We start from the raw sequence: 23,777 nt of genomic DNA, 5'->3' as shown, positions 1-23,777 counted from the left end.
AAATCTTCTTATTCAAAGTGTTGAACCTCCACCTTACACCTTGTGGACCAACGGGTGATTCTCTGCGCCTATCACCCCTCAGGGTGTACTAACCGCTCACCTCAGATTATAAAGTGTTGCACCTCTTTATTATAAACATATGGTAATCCTCTCCTCTCTTTCCTTGTTGTACGCTCAGGGGATGGTGTTCAGCCTTAACTGAATAGATCGGGGTATACGTCCTCCAGAGGTCCCACGAATCTCAAAGGAAAGTGCTCACATAGTGCAGTATTGCCATAAAAATGTATTTTTATTAAAGTAAATCAAAACACTTACAAAAAAACGTGGTATCTGCATTCAATTGCATACAGGGCTTCGCGGACCTTACTTCCGCATACAGAACGTCACTTCCGGTGCTGGCCCTACGCGTTACGTCACGTCCGCCCACGTGACTTCTTCAGGGAAACAACGCGTAGGGCCAGCACCGGAGGTGACGTTCTGTATGCGGAAGTAAGGTCCTCATACAGGGAATCGCGGACCTTACTTCCTTGTGTTCCACTGGTACAGATGGAGCACTGAGCACTTTATTGTCACATGAACTAATAATATTTATTATATGTATAATTGTATTATATAATTTCCTATTTATTTCCACAGGACTTGTGCACTTTATAGGTTTATGCACAAGCAGTGTGTTTTATATATTTACTGTGTTCTATTGAATATTTTATTGATACACTGAACACTAGGTGATTTTACTTGATTTAAACACCATCACATATTATTGAATATTGATTTAACAGTGTTTTCAGTTAATTTATTTATTTAATGTCTAATATTGACCTTTACTACTCCCCTGAAGCGCGATACCTCTCCCCCCTACACATTTTACATGCAAAATTTAACATATGATAATACCACCGAATAATGATCAATGTTTGAATGTTCACAAACCTCCCATATAGTTCATCAAAGCAGTCTTGTAGAGATAATAATGACGCCGCTGTCCAAATCTACACTATTCTTATATGAGGTTCTATTACACTAATCTGTGGTTTATAAGCTGGAATCAAAACCAGGGACACATGATCTTGCCATCCTAAATGGGGAGAAGGGTAGGTTCTGTAAGCTTCAGGAATATTTGTATATACCTGGTCCAGTGTCATATTTTCCACATTATTTAAAACCTTATTTAAAATAGTCTTAAAATTGGATTGGTTAAAATCACAAACCCCAATAGAAATATTCTTCGGACGTTTATTTGGATTAGGTAATTATGTATTAAACTCATATAGAATTCTAATGGCTTGCTTCTTAGCACTTGCTCGGGGATGAATGTAGACGGGCACAAAAAAAAAACAAAAACACTGCTGAAAAATACCCTAGGCGAAAAAAAAGGGCTTCTATTCAACATTAGGAATATTCAATCATGTGCACAGAAAATAAAAAAGATCATATTTTTTGTGGCATACTTTTGAATTATGGCAGAGCCTCACCTTGTTCAATAAGCTAAAGTCAGCCATGGACAGTTCGAATCTCAGCTGGTTCAGGAGGGTCCAGCCAAAATTCGAACCATATATGGGCTGGCTGATTGCACCCAAGTTGATTGATTGATCACCTTGGGTACAACCAGCCTGTCGGATTTTTCATGTGATTATTGCCAGTGGCTATAGACACTAGCAATAATCACTGTGTGTTCTCCTGGCCGGTATTGCTCCCCCTGCCCCCCCCCCCCTCCATCACCACCAGGAGAACACAATAGCTCCTCGGGTGGGATTTCCCCATCAATTTTCCTTGCAAGGTGAAAACTCTGTTGCTATTTGCCTTTTGTAAGTAAGTGTTTGTTACCACCATAACATAGCTATCTATTTTTCCATTGTTAATACATAGTCTCAAATAGTCCATTTTATTAACAAGTGAGCAGGTATTTGTAAGAAATACTGTAGAAACTGCCAGCTTATGTTGGGCTGCTCTCAATCTGACCCACATTTCTGTCCACTTGCCTCACTTATGCCTTCCTTCACATCTGCACCACCTACAGCTCCTATTCCTAGCTCTTACACTCTGCTTCAGATAAAAAAGTCTACTCTGACACCAAATCCATCTCTCCAGACACGTGAGAGCAATCTCTCCTGCCTCAGCCCTGCCCTCTCACACATTGTCTATTGTCTTTCATGCACATACTGTCATAGATGGACCTGAAACACGGCAATGAACAAATGACCCCCTCCAGTATAGAGTCCATTATACAGGGTAGTCCCTAGGGGCACCCCCAGCTTCTTCAGTACATCCAGTGCCCCTCAAAAACAGGATCTCAGCTCAGGTGTAAGTTTTACTCATTATAGTGGGTATTGTGTGCTAGCACATGAAAAAAGCTGGGCTACTACGTCGGCATGTTCCAACACCAATTTGTTTCCATGTTAAATCCATGTGCTATGAAGTGACTTTTGAACTTGCGAATATTTATTACACTTTACAATTCATAGACCTCCTCCCTGACAATCTTGACCTACCCTTTATTTTAACTGTGACTGGGTTGTCTATGTACTGGTTCCTCAGCTTTCCCATCTCCACTGACAATATTTTTATTTAGAAAAAGGCCTTGAGTACTGCAGTCGGTTCCACAGAATTTGTTGAAGGGGCGTTACTGAAAAAGGTCTGCCAACCAGCTCCTGATCAGCGCTCCCAGCCAATGGATTATTCTGGCAGAGGGGCTGTCCCCCTGTCAGAACACAATAGAACATAGTACTAGTTTCCTGGTTAGTTATTTTTTTGCATGTTCTACATGCCTTGGGTTATTGAGTATATCATGTTCTAATTATATTTATAATGTGATAATGCCATGCTCAAATCAGATGAATGACTAATCTCTATTCCTGCGTATAATACAGATTGGTTGTGATGTAACTAGCACCCTCTCATTTTTTTTCTTTATCTATGTTTAACAAAAAAATAAATACTGTGGTTATTATAACAACATCAGTGGTGATAACCATAAAAATTATGATATACTAGAAATAAAATTTATTAGGAATCTTCCAACTAACATAAAATGACTAACAAACATAACAAACAAAGTGATTGTGCAGTAGCAAAATGTTTCTATCAAGGTATAATGAAGAGGGTTCTAATATTTTTCTCAGCTATATTAAAAAATAAACTTAAAATTATCAAACATTAAAAAATTTTTTAATGTTTTTAAACACATTTAAATGTTTTTTTACTACTCTATATAAAAGTTGTCTCTGCACAAATTCTTGTTTGTTTGTATATATTATATCTAGCATTAAATAATGTTTTTTAAAATGAATGGGTTATGAAACATATACATATTAAAGAAAATTAAAATAATTTTAAAATATTAGATTAAACTTTCAATCCAATATATTAGGATATGTATAATATTGTAGGAAAGCCTAGTCAATAATGAAGTAGGTAATAGTCTTGATTATCAAGTCTTTTTCAACTGTAACAATTTTATTTACTGCCATTAGGATGTCTGATGGGAGATGCTTCAGATTTCTTGGTTTCTTGGTCAAGGACTGATGACATCAAGCCAGGGATGCAGGTACATATGTGTATACATTTAAAATTGTTTTATTTAGGAAAAAAGCTCTATTTAAATTATTGTTTGAAACCTACATTTTACTAATCATTCAAGTATCATTATTTACCTTCCATATAATGGGTCAAACTAATAAAGACCAATAATTATGCTATACATTTTATTAGCATGCTATTAGATAACATGATATTAAATAGGAAAAGAGGACACTTTGGCCAATTAATTCCATGAAAGTGATTGCATCTTTTTATTCTATATCATTCTGCATTCCTGTAAAAGGCTATTTTTTTAGCAATAAAAATATAACACATCCTGCCACGTACCTTACGGCAGGACCTGACATGCAGAGGGAAGGCCTCTCGTGCAGCCCCGGCTTGAAGACCACTGATGTTGAGAAAGCAGCTGCGAGAGCACAGTGAGGTATGGGTGCCTGTGCAGCCTTTTGCGTAGCGTGTGCATCACCGGGATGGACCGAATAGCTGGAACAGCAGGTGTTTGGCAGGAACAGCGGACCCTGGGCTGTTGGCAGCAGCAAGCAGTAGGCAGTGACTAATAGCTGGTGCAGGAAGACTGATGGCCCACAATGGAGGATGCTCCAGCGGAAGACAGTCAGGTGCATGCAAGGCAGAAGAGACACAGGATGAGTGGTCAGACAAGCCAGGTTGGTAACAGACGTCAGATGCCGGCAAATATGGCAGACAAGGAATGGTCTATGTAAAGGCAGGGGTCAGCAACACGAGATCAGGCAGATAGGCAGAAGGCAGAGACAAAGTCCAGATACAGGCCAGGGTCAGGGCAGTAGATATTCTAGAGAAATCAGAGGCAAGCTGGGTCTAAAATAGGCAGGATCAGGTTCAAGAACACAGGTACAGCTGCAGATCAGAGAGCAATGGACTAGTGCAACTGCTGCACTTATAAATACCATTTGGCGCCAGCATTAATGGCGAACACTGATGCGTGCACATACGCACATTCATGCACCTGTGCTTGCACATTTGCATCTGCCTCTGAGCATCAGCTGCACTATGGCCAGCTTTTCCAGCAAACATTATACACTGAATGTGAGATAGACGATAATAATGGTAATATTATTATCTCTTAATACAGTTCTAGTACTCCTAATGTTTCTTCCTGGTGGTTCTGCGGCTTGTCTGTTCATAGAGACGTCTATTACTGCTTCCGGTTGCCTGCGGGGACTGCAGGGGGCCGGAAGGGACATTTGCAGTCCACCGCAGCTGGCATTCTCTTGGCTTCCTGCTTTCTCGTAGAGCGGTGATAATGCGACTGGGCGTCACCAGAAGTGGCGCTCGCGAGTCATGAGGATGGTGTCTGGATTGCATGACAGGGCCATAATTTTAGTATTTAGCAGGTATGCATTCCACAAGACCATCTGTCAGACGTTCACCATTATATGCAGCATTATGTATGATTGCTCCCTTGCACTATGTTATTGCAATCTGGCTCCATATGCACCCCAGTTCATTGGACAGTTCAGGTGATGAGTTCTTGGAATTAATTATTTGTTGATGATCAGCATTTTAGCCTGCCTGTTTGTATTGAAACTTGCAAGTCTGAAGCCAAAATATTCACCTATTTCAAATTGTGCTCCTTATTACAGGATGGTATATATGCGTATACATATTTTTTAGATATACTACTCTTTCTATATAATGCTTTGTAATGTAAGGCCTATTGCAGGAGATCCATATGTGTATGTTTGTTTGTATATATATATATATATATATATATATATATATATATATATACACAGTATCTCACAAAAGTGAGTACACCCCTCACATTTTTGTAAATATTTTATTATATCTTTTCATGTGACAACACTGAAGAAATGACACACTTTGCTACAATGTAAAGTAGTGAGTGTACATCTTGTATAAGAGTGTACATTTTCTGTCCCCTCAAAATAACTCAACACACAGCCATTAATGTCTAAATCGCTGGCAACAAAAGTGAGTACACCCCTAAAATGTCAAAATGGCCCAAAGAGTTATTATTTTGTGTTGCCACCATTATTTTGCACCCTCTTGGGCATGGAGTTCACAAGAGCTTCGCAGGTTGCCACTGGAGTCCTCTTCTACTCCTCCATGACAACATCACAGAGCTGGTGGATGTTAGAGACCTTGCCCTCCTTCCTCTTCCATTTGAGGATGCCCCACGGGTGCTCAATAGGGTTTAGGTCTGGAGACATGCTTGGCCAGTCCATCACCTTTACTCTCAGCTTCTTTAGAAAGGCAGTGGTCATCTTGGAGGTGTGTTTGGGGTCGTTGTCATGTTGGTATACTGCACTGCTGCCCAGTCTCCGAAGGGAGGGGATCATGCTTTGCTTCAGTATGTCACAGTACATGTAGGCTTTTATGGTTCCCTCAATGAACTGTAGCTCCCCAGTGCCGGCAGCACTCATGCAGTCCCAGACCATGACACTCCCACAACCATGCTTGACTGTAGGCAAGACACACTTGTCTTTGTACTCCTCACCTGGTTGCTGTCACACAAGCTTGACACGTTTGAACCAAATAGGTTTATTTTGGTCTCATCAGACCACAGGACATGGTTCCAGTAATCCATGTCCTTTGTCTGCCTGTCTTCAGGAACCTGTTTGCGCGCTTTCTTGTGCATCGTCTTTAGAAGAGGCTTTTTTCTGGGATGACAGCCATGCAGACCAATTTAATGCAGTGTGTGGCGTATGGTCTGAGCACTGACAGGCTGACCCCCTCCTCCCCCCCCCCCTTCAACCTCTGCAGCAATGCTGGCAGCACTAATACATCTATTTCCCAAAGACAACCTCTGGATATGACACTAAGCATGTGCACTCAACTCCTTTGGTCGACCATGGCGAGGCCTGTTCTGAGTGGAACCTGTCCTGTTAAACCGCTGTATGGTTTTGGCCCCCATGCTGCAGCTCAGTCTCAGGGTCTTGGCAATCTTATTATAGCCTAGGCCATCTTTATGTAGAGCAACAATTATTTTTTTTTCAGAGCCTCAGAAATTTCTTTGCCATGAGGTGCCATGTTGAACTTCCAGGGACAAGTATGAGAGAGTGAGAGCGATAACAGCAAATTTAACACACCTGCTCCCCATTCACACCTGAGACCTTGTAACACTAATGAGTCACATGACACCGGGAAGGAAGAATGGCTAATTGGGCCCAATTTGGGCATTTTCACTTAGGGGTGTACTCACTTTTGTTGCCAGTGGTTAAGACATTAATGGCTGTGTGTTGAGTTATTTTGAGGGGACAGCAAATTGACACTGTTATACAAGCTGTACACTCACTACTTTACATTGTAGCAAAGTGTCATTTCTTCAGTGTTGTCACATGAAATGACATAATAAAATATTTGCAAAAATGTGAGGGATGTACTCACTTTTGTGAGATACTATATATAAATAGATACATTTACATTTTTATTTACCTAATCATATCACTTGACCCCCATCAGCCCACCCATTGTGGGAGGGGCTTGTATTAGAGGTCACATGGCATTTTAAATATTTAAAGACCAGCTACCTGCATTCCAAATCCAGATCTGAAGAAGAGGGGACACCCCTCGAAACATGTCAGCTTGATTTGAAGGTTTCCATTCCACAACTGTCACTAACCAGCAGACTATGCTGAGTGGAGAATCTGGTGGACTTATTTTTCGCTTAACATTTCATCTTGTTTGTGAGTATGATGTGCATATACTTTTAATAACCATATTGTCGCAAAGATAATGCGCTAGGCTGGTGCGCCCTCTATATCTTTTTTTTTTTTAGAGCTTTTCTTGGGTTTTCCCTGACTTGTTTAAAGTGGCAGCACAGCTGAAGTGGCGGCTGAACCAGTGGAGACGTATGTTTTCAATTAGCTGCACAACAACTTTTAAGCACATGATCAATAACATCCTTTTTTATGGCCAACATGTCCCTGACACATCCACATTAAGTGTAAAAAAACTACTTAAGCTGCTAGCCTATACCAGTAAAAAAAAATCAAAAGAGGTGATGCTTTAAAATAGATAGCTGAATGTCATGTCTAATATAATGTCATCTCTAACATATATATATATATATATATATATATATATATATATATTAAGCATTAAGTAAATAAATAAATAAAAAAATATTGTGTAAAAGTCCGCAAAAAATAAAGTGCTAACAAAATAAAGTGCATTTGCAGAGTCTCTGTGCTTCTTCAAAAAATATTCTCCGCGTGCCACTCTGTGCTTAACATATGTAACAAAGGTGCTCTCAGCACTCTCCCAGTGCTACAACACGCTCACCAGAGGTAATGGGCCTGGTTTAGGGATCACATTCCAGTAGGGGAATCTTCTACAATACCACTGCTCTCCACGCCTCTTTTTCTCCATACTCATTTGAAAACACATAACACAGGGGCCGCTCTCTCTAGCCACTATGCTAATAGATTGTAGGTCTAAGAGCACCGCTGTTCCACATTTCCGCCTCCTGAGGACATCTGGCATTAGATGAAACATGTAGAGGCATGGTTACTGCATGTTACATTTGATTTTTAGCATTCTGGGCAGTGGAATGCATGCTGGATCTGGGGACAATCTGAGCGGAGCAGTGGCACTCTTATTCCTGCCTCCTAAGGACACCTGCCATTGAATTAAACAAGTAGAGTCATGGTTACTGCATGTCACTTCTGATTTTCAACTTTCTGGACAGTGGAACGCACGCTGGCTCTTAGACATACAAGCGATCTACTCTGTTTTTAATAAAGTTTAACATGATTTTACGCTATGGGATCCCCCTGGACGATTTATGCATTTTCAAGTGAGCATGAGTATGGAGAAAAAGAGCTGTGAAGAGCAGTGGTGATGTGGCGGAATCCCTTACTGGCATGTGATACCTAAACCAAGCGCTGTCAGACCTTTTTTTAATTACAAAGTTCCATTACCTCTGGTGAGTGTGTTGCAGCACTGGGGAGAGCACTGAGAGCACCTTTATTAGTGAGAGCACCTTTATTTTTGGCATGTGGAGAATATTTATTGAAGGAGCACAGAGACTTTGCATATGCATTTTTTTTGCATTTTTTTAGACTGTTGCATGATAATTGATGGACACTTTCATGTTATATACATTTATTGCACTTTGAGAGATTGATCTATTGCACATGAGTTTTTTAGGTTTTTTTGTTTATTGTTTAGTTTATGTATTTGACATGAAGATCAGCTATCCCTTTTAAACTGCTGCCTTATCTGATTTTCCATTTTTTAGCAATGTCTTTCTATATACTGTATATGTTTTCCAAAATGAATGAAGTGTATTAAACAACTTATAAAATATAGCATTTAACAGTTAATTCTTTGACTTTGAAAGTTCCTTCCCTGAATAAGCCCCCAATAATGGAAAGCAAAAAGTATGTTATATATAGTCCCTGGAGTCATTAATGTAAGTCACTTTACCAGCCTTCTTAACTTTAAATATGGTTTTAGGCTATCATTTAAACATTTCAATATCTAAAGAAAAAAAATCAAATAACATTTAGTAGCAGGAGAATTTCTTTTGTTCCATTTTCCACTTGTAGCATTTCTGTTTTCTGTATGTTTTCATCCTGTTCATCTGACTAAATTTCTACAGTATCATTGTACCTAATAATATATAATATACCGTAAATATAATAATAACTATGTGTATGTAAACTTTTTCTTTACATTTTATATTATCCCTGCTTATCCAGCCATAAAATCATACAGTAGGAATGTATATATAAAGTTATATAACATATATGAACACAGTAGTATTGTTGCTAAATGTTTAAAGCAATAAACAATAGACTGGAAAATTCTGAAGCCATGAGTACTTGTAAATTGATATAATTTTGTAAACTTAACTACTGTATGTAAAAAGTGTCATAGTGGACTAGATTCACAAAGCGAAAAAGCCAAAGTTAGATATTACATTACTTTGGCTTTTGATATGTTCCAACTATGTTTAGATAAAAATAAAAGGTGCCCCTCTGCTCCCATCTTACCAAACATTCCAGCTTAGCACAGCAGCTATATGCAGTAATATCTTCATAAATAGAGGGCCAAATCATTAAAATGTAACTATCATATTTTCACCTGTTTCACTTGTTCTTTAGCACATTATAACATGTACTTTATAATTACAGTATTTTAAAATTGAAATCTCACTTAAACTGAATGTATAGTCTTTTAAATGTTTTACCTAAACATGAAAAAATATATTTATGTAAATTATCTCATGTAAATCATCAGTATGCCTTATTTTTTTTTTTCAAAACTGTACATATGTGCATGTGCACTTAAGTATGTGCGGAAAAATCTAATTAGAATACGATAATGTGATACATAAACAAATAGCCAAGCATATTGCCTGTTTTTCCTTTTTTTTCCCTGATAGTTATAAATATTCAAATCTTCAACACTGATGCCAGGCACTTTTAAGGTAACTGACAAAACAGATTACAGTAACGCAATAATGTGGATGTCAATAAATGGCATGGAGCACTGCAAGAGAGCAGACTCATTTCTCAATCTGTTAGAAAAACATTAACATTAGTGTCAAAACAGCACACTATGCTTGGTGAGCCAACTTCTTAGATGCGAAATGAGATACCTAAAATGGATACAACATTCATCATTAATAACTGAGTTGCCAATGATTGCATTTTTACTCTGATAATGAATAATCACATGAACAGTGACAGTGGGGGCATTGGTTTGTTTGTCATCTATAAAGTCACAGGGAACTACAGAACAGTATGCTATAAATCTGTTTCAGTCATTTTTATTGATAATATTTTATTATACGATGAAAGTCTTCACAGGGGACATGTTTAACTTTCATTTTTTAATCCATTTTTTTTCTAATTTACTTTTTACATTTCTTGTTTATATGTAAAAGAGGATTGTGATTTTGCTTTAGTGCTGCCATTTATGTACAGGTATTTAATGCAATGATACTGTTATCTTTCAGAGTCATTACATTTGGCACTGAGAAAGTATTTACAGTATATTTAGAGATCAGTGGATGATTCTTTGGATGTAACAAGGGGGGATCTTAAGTTTGTCTTAGGGTTAAGGTGGTTGATTTTAAGGGCTATGTTAAAAGTCCGGGCAAATTTTTTTTTGTTTAAATACATTTTTTTTTTTTTGAGAAATTTTTAACAAAAACATACAGTAGTATCAGGTGTTAAAACTGTAATCAAGGGAGGGGAGCTCCCATGTACATCACATATGAGGGTGAAAAATAACTTAAACATTGTTGAACAACACAGCCAAAGATAATATGAGTAGTGGCCTGATTCATTTCAGTAGTTCAAGGGGGCAGAGGTTTTGGAATTTTGCAGCTTGTGAAGGAGTAAAAGTGTTACATGAGGAATGCTAACATAATCATGGTATGGGGTTCAGCTGCAGCAATGGGGGACATATATGGTATGAAAACCCACTTACTATAGGGTTGGCTAGGAGATGTCGTGAGTGTGGACTACAGTGCTAGAGTTAGCTGCATTAAGTTGCGATTGTGTCCAGGGGAGCCATCGTAGATGGGCTCTGGCCAGTTTGCCTGCACTTACGGCCATCATCAATTCAAAGAAACAATGCAAGTGAACCAGGTCTAATAAATCTAGAGTTTTTGGGGTAGAAGATGATTTCCAGCATCTGGTAATGCTAACTCTAGCCGTTAATAAGATTTGTGTGGTAGTGTGTCTAACAGGAGAAGGTAGCATTTTGGTGTCAAAATTAAGAAGTGCCAGTCCAGGAGACGGAGAAATGGAAATGTGGGATACATTGGATATGAGTTGGAAAGTTTAGGTCCGGGATGGGTGTATCTTGCTGCAATCCCACAAAATATGGAAGATATACCCATTGGATCTGCAATTTCTTCACCACATAGGGGAAGCAGAGAGTTTGATTTACTAAAGGCAAATATACTGTGTACTAGCAGTTGCTCTAGATCTGAGGGGGAGCTCTGAAATTAGGGGAAGCTCTGCTCTATCATCCAATTCCTTGCATGTTCCCCTATGATCTAGAACAACTGCACAGAACATTTACCTTTAGTAAAACAACCCCAATGATTCAAAATTTTGAGATTCTAACTGGGGTTAAATGTCAGGGTAGGGAGATTTTTTGGGTGAGTTCCTAAAGAGGTAAGCAGCAGGTGGCTCCATAGATTGATCTGAATGCTCTTAACCGCTGTGATTCACTGTACGACGTTCCTAGATTCATGTTAGGCCAAGGGTTTAGATTTAACAAATGTACGTTTTTGTTGTAGTATGGTGTAGAAAAGTGAGATGCATTTTTGGGTAGAAGTTATATTGTTCAGATATAGCCATGCAGATTAAGGCAGTTTACAGGGTGGTGCCAGATTGTTAGAGGCAATGAGCTATCTGTAGATAGCTATATACTGTATTTCTGAGTGGGCTATTTGAAATTCTGCATGAAGGTTTGAAAATGCTTTAATAGTGGACTTATCAAACAGGTCATTTATGCGGTGGATGACTTTGTTGGACCACTTTGTTGGAGTGATATATATATCCAGATTGGGATAGCATGGGACTGCAACTGGCATATTGGGCAATATTGTATGTGGGTAAGAGTTTGCTGTGGTGGAAAGTCTCTACCAGGCTTGTACTGAAGCCAGCATAGATGGTGGTAGACAAGTAGGTGTAGGTGCCCCTAATAGGGTACTGAATAGTCAAGTACCCAAATTTGAGTATGGTACATGAGCTGATTCTATGGATTCCCATAAAGTAATGGATGATGAAAGAAACTTTTTTCTTAGTTGTACCAGGATGGTGGCGGAGTAATAGTTGTCAAAATCTATCATTTCGGATTTTACAACTGATTTGTGTTTTATAAGGTTAGATTACAGAACAAGTCCTCTTTGATTGCCAGAGATAATGGTTAGGTATGGATGTTAAGGAATCAAAGTAGCTCCTGGGATGGGTATAGGAAGTGATCTATATAGATACAAGAATTGTGAAAGTAGCATCATTGTAAAGGCTGCAAGTCTACCTGCGCATGGAAATTCATGCTTTGACATTTGTAATTTGTCTTGTTGCTGTTTATAGCAAAAGGGAAGGTAGTTGCTCGAGAATAGGCATTTTGTTGATCTAGTTAGCTGAATGCTTAGGTAGGAGCAGAGATGTATAGTAACGAAGTAGAACTACTTAAGTACTGTACTTAAGTACCGAAATGCGCTATCTGTACTTTCCTAGAGTAGAATTTTTTTCTCCTACTTCTACTTTTACTTCACTACATTTTTTCGATGATTTCAATACTTCTACTCAAGTATTTTTTTTTTTGTGCTGCATAGTTACTCGTTACTTTTAAAAAAATTACCACTGCCAGAACAGTAGATGGCAGGTTTCATAAAGCTCAAAAAAATGTGTATAATGTCATTTGTAAATCAGCGCATACGAAAATAAAGGCTGTGTATAATAAAAGCTGCTATACCAAATCTTTCCAATAAAAAGAAAATATGAAACAAACAAATAAATGGTGCTACAGCGCTTAAAGTGCATCAAGAAACTGCTAAAAAACACAGGTTAATCATTTGAATAAATCATTTGAAATAATAAAAAACAATATGATGTTCAAACTTTTGACTTCTTTCTTTAATAACTACATAACACAGTACTTGTACTTCTACTTTCAGTACTTGAGTAGAATTTTTTTTTCAAAACTACTGGTACTTTTTACTTTTAGTACTTAAGTAGCAAATTTTTTGAAAAAACTACTTGCAATACTTAAGTAAAAAAAATGTTGAATACTTTAGTACTTCTACTTAAGTAACTTTTTCTGCGAGCACTTCCACTTCTACTTAAGTCACTTTTTGATCGAGCACTTGTACTTTTACTCAAGTAGAAATTTCGAGTACTTTATACAAGTCTGGGTAGGAGATGCTCGTGTCTGCACAAGTAATGGGAAACTGGTGCTGCAGGGGGTTTCTGGTAGTACCATCTAAGTCTAGGTCTAGTACGAATGGTTTTGTTTTATTGGCTTTGCATTATGAGACTTTGCTGAACAATTTTAACATCTCCTAAGTCTTTGCCAGGGAAGAAACCAGGTTGGTAAGGATAAGGATAACATCAGTGAATAAGCTGATTCTGTGTTCCTGGGATGCAATATGAAGGCCAGAGATGCCACAGTCCATTCTAATGTGCTCTGTCAAAGGTTCTATTAACAGATTGAATATCAGTGGGGATAATGTCCTGTGCCATTGACATAAAGGAAAGATTTCAAAAATGCCTGATGTGTAAACTTGTGTGGAAGGGTTAGTATATAACGCAAGTATTGCAGTGAGTATTCTGCCTTTAGCCACTTGTCAACTGGCTAACGTACATTTACTATGGCAAAATCACATACCTCTACTTGATTTCGTGCAATAGCCACTAGGTGGTGTGGGCACGCCACCAGAGGCGTGAACGTGCACTGATTGGACAGAGGGGGAGCCAATAAGGGGATCCACCAGTGATCGTTCCTGAGAGAGGCAAAACGGCGGATCTCTGTCTTTCCCCAGTCAGACCATCCCCCCACATTTAGCAAGCACCCCCTAAGGACACATTTAACCCTTTGATCACCCCTGATGTTAACACCTTCCCTACCAGTGTCATTAGTACAGTAACAGTGCATATTTTTAACAATGATCACTGTAATAATGTCATTATTCCCCAAAAACGTGTCAAAAGTTAGGTGTCTGATTTGTCTGCCTCAATGTCGCAGTCCCGCTAAAAATCGCTGATCACTGCCATTACTAGTAAAAAACAAATAAATAAAAATTCCATAAAAATATCCCATAGTTTGTAGACACGTTAACTTTTGCGCAAACCAATCAATATACACTTATTGGGATTTTTTTTTACCTAAAATATGTAGCAAAATACATATTGGTCTAAATTTAAAGCAATGGTATATCAATATAGGGCAGTGATTCTGACACTCTGATGATGTCACCCTGACCATATGTCTTTAGTGGGAGGAAGTGCATGCAGAATTAGGTGTGAATAACTAGACTTGATTTGTGTTTTGGTACAGGTATAGTCTGTAGTAGTTTAACACTTGAGAAGATAATAATACTAATGATGATAATGATCATCATCATCATCATAACAATAACACAGGGCAAATTTATTGTAACTTATTTTTAGAAGACAATTCTATTATATGGTGAAGGGGAGAAAACTTCACTAAACATTTTTTTCTTATTAAGAGGTAATGAGTTCCATTTTATCTGTTAAGGGTTCATTTTTAGACTTTATAGCTAAACTATAGGTAGATATTAAAGACACATCATGCAGCTCTATAATCATTATTTATTGTTAAATTTGTTTTTAAATACATGCAGTGTATGTAACCTGATGTTGTTAAACCTGCTATTAACTTCATGCACTCATCAGGGCTGGAGTGTGTGAGCAAAAAGCAGTACAAGGAGCCAATCGAAGTGATCAAGGGATGAGCTCAGGGCTGTGCTGCTTCTCCTTTTATTGTCCAGTCACAAGATGGGCAGGCCAGAAGTAAAAAGTACTATGAGCAAATTCCTGAAATTAAGATACATTTTGTAGCAAAAGCTGGTTCTGTTATTTTATCCGTTAATATGCTATTCCTTTTTATCTTGCTTTTTTGTCTGGTATTCTAGTTTAAAGCGGTTTTGAAGGCTGAAAGATTTTTAACCTAATGTGTTCCCTGTATTAAGGTAAAAAAACCTTCTGAGTGCAGCCCCCCTTATACATAGCTGAGCCTGATTTCGATCCAGTAATGTGCAAGAGAGCAGCATCTCTCCTAGCTCTCTCCATCCTCATAGGTTCAGAGACATCAGCGGGAGCCAATGATGAGGGAGCAGTGGGTGGGGAGCTTGGGAGTGAGCTCGTAAGACTGCTCCCATAGTAAGCGGCTTGCTATGGTGGGCATTCAGCAGTGGGGATTCAGGAGCGCCAGTGGGAGACCCAAGAAGAGGAGGATCGGGACTGCTCTGTGAAAAATCATTACACAGAGAAGGTAAGTATAACATGTTTGTTATTTTAAAAAAATGAGTTTACAATCACTTTAAATTAGAGATTAAACACTGTAAGAAGATTAGGTGCAAATAGTTCATTTTGTGGGCAGGTTATGTGTTAAGGTTGTGTAGTATAACGTTAGGTGTAAGTGTTAGCATCAAAACCAAAAATGTAATATATTGCAGCTTAACAATCCTTAGATGTGGTGGCTACATTAGTTTTAGGTTGTTTTCCCTCTTTTTTCACCTTATGATTTTGCCACTAACACACCTCATGTATACAGTAAGCATGCCTCTACTCTGGATGAACGAGCACAGGGGGCATAGCAGACAGCAGCATTGTCAGTCTGGGGAGAGGGTACTGTTAAATGCACAGATTTAGTTACACTAACAAATTGAAATCAAACTCCAACACACACTTTATAATTGGTTACAGAAAACTGTTTTAATTTTAGGATATTTTAGCAGAACATTATAAGCACCTCTGCCAGTGTTAAAAGGTTTGTCTCATCCTTATAAACTCATACATTTAGAAGAGAGTTTGTTCTTTTGAAAAAAAAACGACTTTATGGCTGGAATACCAGAAAGCCTAAAAAAATAAAACAAATTCGTAAACTGCAAAACTAAAAACTAAATCACACCTAAAACGCAAAATAAATCACACCTAAAAATTGGTAAGCTGCAATATAATAAATGTTTCCTTTAGGGCTTAATACTGGTTTAAACATGAATAATTCTTGGGTAGCATGGGTGGTGACAATGAACTTATAATTTTAAAGGAACTGAAAGTTTGTGCTCAAACATATTGCACTGGGCTCCTGACACCAAAAAAGTAACTCAGAGAACCTCCAGGGTGTAGACCAGTACAACAATCCCAGAAGGAAATCTTTGATGAAAATTATATTTTAAACATTTTACTAGAATTATACTCTTGTTTTGTATGTAATGAAAAAGGCAGAGTTCTGTCAATGAAAGGTAATAAGGTAGCCATTTTAACTTTATAATACAAAAATATTTCCCTATATTTGAAACAAAAGTCATGACTCTGATACTGTGCTGCCGAGACTTTAGTAAACATTGAGGTCTCAGACTGGGAATAATTTACAATAAGGAGAAATGAAATGTCACACCAATTATTTGGCTGTAGAATGTGCGAAGAAAGCTGACTAAGATTATGGCCAGCTTCCCAGTGATTGAATTACACATATCTGATCTCAGTTGCTTTTCTTTACTTGCTGCCATTCCAGCATTCTCCAAAAAAAGTTCTCTAAAATTGAATTTTGGTCTTGTTATAACTATTCGAAATGTATGACAAAGCAAGTTTTACTTATTTTAGTATTGAAAAATCCATCTTTTTTGCATTTTATGAACAAAATATTGCATGGTTACCTTAAAAAATGCCTATACTGTACACTTATTTGGAGACAGAACACTGCAGTCCAAGACACAAACACAGCTGGAGCTCACAAATACTGATGATACACAATACATGAAAAAAGGAAATGTGAAAATACTCTGACTAATATTATTTTTTGTTAGATAGACTATAGCAACTTGCCAACAGTTATATTTCATTGTTCTTACAAAAGATCCTAAAAGAATAATTGTGGCTTTGTACAATTGTCCAATATATATCTTCAAAACCCCAGTTGCTGCTCAGTAGGTGAAAAGCGTAACTCCACTTTTGTTGAGAAAAAAAACATTCCCCTCTGGGTGATTTCTGTACATTGTAAGGATTTTAACAAACTTTGTTGCAGATTCCTACCTTTTGTTATTCTGAAAAAATCATTGTTTGTTCTCCTGTGCTGAGTGGGTCTAATGGGAGTGGTTTCATAATTATCTATCAGCTGTGGCAGCTGCAGGGCTCTAATGAGGAAAGCTGCTGGGCCTGCATCCCTTTAGACGTGTTCCTATTGGGAGTATCTCACCAAAAAGGACACTTTTTTGTTGCAGGGGATGCCAGAAATCTGACTGGTATCTTAGTGCAGACTTCTGGGAAAATTGGTGAGCCAATCACACAAGTTGGAAATGATGTTTCTAGGGTGTGACCAATACACATTCTGTGTACAGAACAGCTCCAGGTAGCCATATTACATTGCATTTTCAGAAAATTACAACAGCTGCAGATTGAATTGACATTTAATTACAATATGATTTGTGTCACAAATGTATACGCTATATTGTTTTTTTCTTAAATTGCTGATTTTTTCCCCAAAGAAAGTGGAGTTACCCTTTAAGCAATCCAACAATCTTGATTTTTCAGCCCTGCTAACAGCAAAATGGCACAGTCACACTGTGCATTAGCTCTGATTTCTTCTGGGAAAGCAGTCCTCATTTTTTTAAGAGTGAAAAGGTATTTATGAGGCATAAAGGGTTAAGACCATAGGGCTAATTCTTTGTACAAAACAGCTAAAAGTCCAATTAAAATGTAATTAAAGTCTAATGTGGAGTTCAAGAGAAAAACTCCTATGGTCTGCTTCAGTTTTGTGGCTGCTATCCAAGAGCTAGAAGTAAACTCTAGAAACAGCATGCAAGCAGAAAGAAGGAAGCGCGATCTAAGTGCTGCAGACCAACATTTTTTGTTAACCACTTGACCTCCGGAAGCTTCTACCCCCTTCATGACCAGGCCATCTTTTGCGATACGGCACTGTGTTACTTTAACTGACAATTGCACTGTGGTGCGACACTGTACCCAAATAAAATATTTGTCCTTTTTTTTCCAACAAATAGAGCTTTCTTTTGGTGGTATTTGATTATCTCGTGGGATTTTATTTGTTTTTAGTTCAACAGTTTTGAAAATAAAATAATATTTTTAACTTTCTGCTATAGAACATACTCAATAAAAAAAAAAAAATCTAATTTCTTCATCAAATTAGGCCAATATGTATTCCGCTACCTATTTTTGGTAAAAAAAAATCCCAATAAGCATATTGATTGGTTTTCGCAAAAGTTATTGTGTCCACAAACTATGTGATAGTTATATTTTTTTATTTAATTTTTTACTAGTAATGACGGCAATCAGCAACTTATAGCAGGACTGCGATATTGTGGCAGACAACTGACACTTTTAACACTTTTTAGTGACCAGTGACACTAATACAGTGTTCAGTACAAAAAAAATGCACTATTACTGTACTAATGACACTGACTGGGAAGGGGTTAACATCAGGGGTAATCAAAGGGTGAACTGTGCACCTAGGTTGTGCTTTTCCACTGTGGGGGAGATGCTTTAACTAGGGGAAGGCAAAGATCTGTGTTCCTGCTTGGCAGAAACACAGGATCAAAGCCTTCCCCACTGACAGAAAGCCAATCTGCCTTGCAGATTGTTGTTCTGCTTGTGTCCCAAATGATCAGGGGGTTCAGGTGGACATTGAGTCTGTCAAACCCGCTGATTGGCTCCCGCTGTGTCCTATCACAGCAGTAGCAGGTCACTGGTGGCGCTCATGCGCGCCTCAGACCCAGAAGTGTCAGATTATGTACTAGATACACGGTCTGGCACAGAGTGGCCGCCCTGCCACAGTAAATCTGTTGCACTTAGATGTCACTTCCCTCTTTCTGCTTGAACTCATTAATTATTGAAATGTTTTCAAAAGATAGTGTTTACAATGTAAGATAACAAAAATAGTACTGCTCACATACATGAATGGAACATCACAGAAAGCTTGATTAGGGCAGATCTTGTACAAATAAATAATGAAATCTATAGTAACACTACCAGATCTCACATGAAGGTTGGTTAGGCATGTTAGAATGTAGTAAACATTTGAGAAGAAGCAGAAAAAAGTATTACATGCAGGGATGTGAGCTCCAATGTACTTGATTTATCAAACCCTGTAGTGGTACAGAGGCAAAATTGTACAGACACTGTCCAATTGAGTATACGTGCACAAGAAGGAAAAAATAGCAAGGGGAAAATGAGAAGAGGAAAACAAAAAATGAGAAAAAAAATAAACCATAACCTCCAAAATGCCTTACTCCCTCCCCCAATATGGTCCAGAGAATGTGGATTCATCACACTACACTTAAATTGTCTTGTGTGTCAAATAGAAAAGATATTCATCTGGTATTCCGATAAAAAATAGGGACCAAGATGTCTGGAAAATAGGAGCCACATAGTCATTGCATTTCCTTTCTAAACAAAGCAAGGGTACCTTAATAACCTATGATTATTTAGTCATTTTATGGCATTACAGGTTACAGAGGATTGAAAGTCTTTCATGCCTGCCATGTGCTATAGAAGTGAGTTAGCCTGTCTAGTTTGTAGTGCATAATGGATTCCATATCATGAATATGGTCAATGTGTTCTACCCACTCCTTCAGGGGAGGAACTGTGGAAGGTGGAAGACAGAGACCATCTTTCATGTTTCAACATGTAGTAAGAGGATTTCTGGGGAGTAGGGGAGGTTCATGCCTGTGACTTGCCTAAATAATTAATAGATTTAATTCCAAAAGGTTTGTTGTCACGTGCAGTAACAAAAAAACATGGCTCAGAGAGCTATTGTCACTTGAGCATTGCCAACGTGTCATTAGAATTAGTTGGTTTAGTGTTTTCTATCTCGTAAGGGTTCTACTGTACTATATACCAAAATTAGAAAATATTGTAGTGCATCTCTTGAATTCTCACCCTGAATGAACTGTTGACAGAAATTGGTCCATTGTTCATCTGTTAGTGAAATCTGCAATGCCTTCTCCCATATTTGTTTAAAGCTGGGAGCCAAAGGGCAAAATAAGCTTGCTAGAGTGGAAAAATCCAAGAGTGTGAGGGCCTTTCTTTCAACAGATTTTTTCAAACAGTGTTTAAGAGCGGGTATCAATATTTTTATATTGAAGATTAGTCAAGAAGTGATGAATTTGGTGATAAATCCATCAAGGAAGATTTGGTGTGGCTATCTGAGTCAGGATCTCTGGTTTAGAATAAACGTTCCCCTGGTTGAAGATTTTTTCGGCAAACAGAGTGGTCTTATTGTTCCAAAAGTGTGTGAAATCAGGAGTAATACCAGGTGGAAAATATGTGTTCCCTATCAAAGATGTCAGGTGACATCTACAAGTTGAAAAGGTCCGTTATTTACAACACATATCAAAAATACACATGGTTGCACCCATTAGTCGGTGTTCGTCTAGAGTCTTTCCAAGTTTTGTGTGTACCAATCAGGGTATAGTCATGAGTGGATACTTAGTCGAAGATTGTTCTAGTTTTACCCAAGTCTTATTGTGTCGTGGAGGAACTAGTCCAGTTCTTACTAGATGACATGCGTAGTAACAAAGTTTAGCATTTGGTAGACTTAGACCTCCTTTGCATTTGGGAAGGCTTTTTCCTAGACAAAAATTATCACATTCTTGGTCTAGAGATTTGAAAAAGTATAATGGGATCTGAAAATAAATAGTTTGGAATGGGTATAGTCATCAGGGTAAAATGTTCATTTTTTATGATTTTTGAAGATCTTGCTGAATTAGTGAGAGAAAGGGAAGGAAATTGAATGTGTATAATGTATTTGTGAGAGCACAGTTAGTAATTTAATACCCAGAAGGTCAATATGAGACACAGCCTATTTGAAAGAATATTGTTTTGTGTACTGAGGGAAGACTTGCAAACTTACCATCTTATCAAAACGTATCTTCAAACTTGAGATGGTTTGAAAAATTTGAGTAAAAAATAAATTTGAAATAGACAGTTGAGGGTCTAATATGATAAAAACATATCATTCACTTATGCAATTACTTTATATGAGTTTCCATCTATGTGGAAGCCTTTAATGTCCAAGTTCATTCTCAGAAATGGCTTGAGTGTTAGAATAAAGATCAAAAGTGACAATGGGCACCCATGACTAGCTCTGTTCCTTATACCGGTGCTAACAGGAAAAAGTCTAGTTAACTCATTTGCACTTGAAGAAGAGTAGGTGGCTGCAATCCAAGACATCTTATAGTCCTGAAGACCAATGTTTTTCAGAACTTCAAACATGTATTCCCATGTGAACCAGTTGAATGACTTCTTTGCATAAGTCGAGAAAAGAACTGAATCTATCTTCCAACTTTGTGCCCATATAATAGCGTTTAAAGCCTTTAGGGTGGTATCTCGGGCCTCCCTGCCACCCACTTGGTCTGTATGAATTAACAATGGGATTGATGGGAGAAGGTGATTCAACGGGATGTTAGCAAAATTTTTGAGGTATACATTCAATAAATATATAGGCCTGTAGCTTGAATAGGGCTGAAGGTCTTTGCCCGCTTTATGTATGACAATAATTTGCACTTTCAGCATTTGGGAGGGGGACATAGTCCCAACACCTGAGCTGTTAAATGCTTTCAGGAAGTGAGGGGCTAATATAAGTTCAAACATTTTACAGTATTGTGAAATAAAGCTTTCTGGGTCTGGGTCTGGGCTTTTCCCTGGCTTGGGCCACATGACATTTTTTTACAGAAATCTCAATTTCTAAGGCCTGTCTCGCTGGTTGTGTCAGCTTAGGTATATTTGCCCTGTTTAATAATTCTGTTATATGGATGAGACACTCATTCAGCGTTTGTTCGCCTGTACAATTGTTTTTTTAGGTTGCATAGGGGTGTAGTAATCCATAAAGTGTTACTAAACCCACAACAATAAAATCAGTCTGTATATGCAGTAAAGCATGCTTGTTATACTCACTGTGGACCCTAAGGGGTTAATCCTGCATATTGTGTAAAAGGGCTGTTTGATCCTGTTTTCTCTGATCCTCCCCTTCTTCCACAGTCCCCAATCCATATCCTGATGATAGAGCCTAAGGGCACTCTGCACATGCTCAATTTCATGTGTATTGCTAAAGAGGGTTTTTTTTTTTTTTTGGAGGGTGCAGGTCACAGGGCCAATCAGCACTGTCCAGACAGAGGGTCAGGAGTCATGCAGCCTCATAGAACAGTCAGAGGAGAATGAAAACTTCTCCTACAAGCTTTAACCAGTGCTCGGCCGAGGACTGATAGAATTCACAAGACTGTTATGTACTGCTGATGAGTAATTATGTTTCTGGGGTGTGGTCAGTACACAATCTGTGTACAGAACAGCTCCAGGTAGCCAAATTCCATTGCATTTTCAGAAACCGGCTGCAGACTGAAAAGGAAAGGTAATTTTTTATACAATTACAATATGATTTGTGTCGCAATTGTATACGCTAAATTGCTTTTTCTTAATTTGCTATTTTTTTTTCCCACAAAGGAGTTACTCTTTAAGTTAGTAAGCTGTGTGAGTGTTTGTGTGGGGCCTTCATGGAGGCAATTTTATCTCGCAGAGAGTTTAAGCGTGCTTGTTTTTCTTTTTCATTTTTGTAGAGAGCAAGATGGATTCTCCTCTCATACATTTATGTGCTTCCCAAATGCTCATGGGGGGAACCTCGGGTGTGTCATTAGTTTAGAAAAAAGTGCATACAGAATTTTGTATACTTGCTGTAAGTGTTAGAACTGACAGGAAAGCAGCAGTCTCAAGTGACTTTTGCTACAGTTGGACTTTAATATTATATGATTTTCGACCAATACCAACGTTTATAAAAAAAAACATGTTTCAATCCCCACTTCAGCTTAACAACATCTTGAAAACTATAGTTATGTTATTATTATTATAATACAGGATTTATATAGCGCAGACAGTTTACACAGCGCTTTACAACATAAGGGCAGACAGTTCAATTGCAATACAATTTAATACAGGAAGAATCAGAGAGCCCTGCTCGTTAGAGCTTATAATCCAAGAGGGATGGTCAAGCGATACAAATAATAACTGTTGGAGATGGGCTGATGGAGAAAATAAATGTGTTGTTAGGTGGGTGTAGGATGGGCCTCTCTGAAGAGATGAGTTTTCAGGGATCGTCTGAAAGTGCACAGTGTAGGGGATAGTGGGACAGATAGGGGTAGAGAGTTCCAGAGGATGGGAGAGGCTTTGGAGAAGTCCTGGAGAGGAGCATGGGATAAGGTGACAAGGGTACTAGAGAGCAGAAAGTCTAGGGCGAAATGAAGAGAAGGATTTGGTTGGTATTTTGAGACTAAGTTAGTGATGTAGCTTGGGATCAAGTTGTGGATGGCTTTGTAAGTTATTGTTAGTATCTTGAATTTGATTTGTTTGGTGAGCGGTAGCCAGGGGTGAGATTGGTAGAGAGGGGTAGCAGACACTAAGCAGGTAAGGTGAGTGAGCCTGCCAGCAGCATTCAACATGCACACACCCCGATTGGCCAGAGGGGGAGCCAATCAGTGGGTCCGGCGGACATGATGTCCGCCGGCCACCCATGAT

The 23,777-nt window shown here is 38.3% G+C and overlaps 1 protein-coding gene across 2 annotated transcripts in view; it reads left to right on the top strand.

Annotated features, from left to right (window-relative positions):
* DOK6 (docking protein 6) overlaps window positions 1–23,777 on the top strand; it is an 805,177-nt gene that overhangs the window by 682,537 nt on the left and 98,863 nt on the right. The window contains exon 8 of one of the 2 annotated variants that reach the window (XM_082259321.1): window positions 3,474–3,547. The exons of the other annotated variant lie outside the window; for it this stretch is intronic. Coding sequence (XP_082115447.1) covers window positions 3,474–3,547 — 74 coding nt within the window. The remainder of the gene's footprint in view (window positions 1–3,473; window positions 3,548–23,777) is intronic. 2 annotated transcript variants of the gene reach the window in all.

The sequence above is a fragment of the Pelophylax lessonae genome, assembly GCF_965119305.1.
Source record: "Pelophylax lessonae genome assembly, chromosome: 5".
Lineage (NCBI taxonomy): Eukaryota > Metazoa > Chordata > Amphibia > Anura > Ranidae > Pelophylax > Pelophylax lessonae.
Note: the sequence above shows the minus strand (reverse complement) of the source record. Positions and strands in the feature narration are given on the sequence as shown.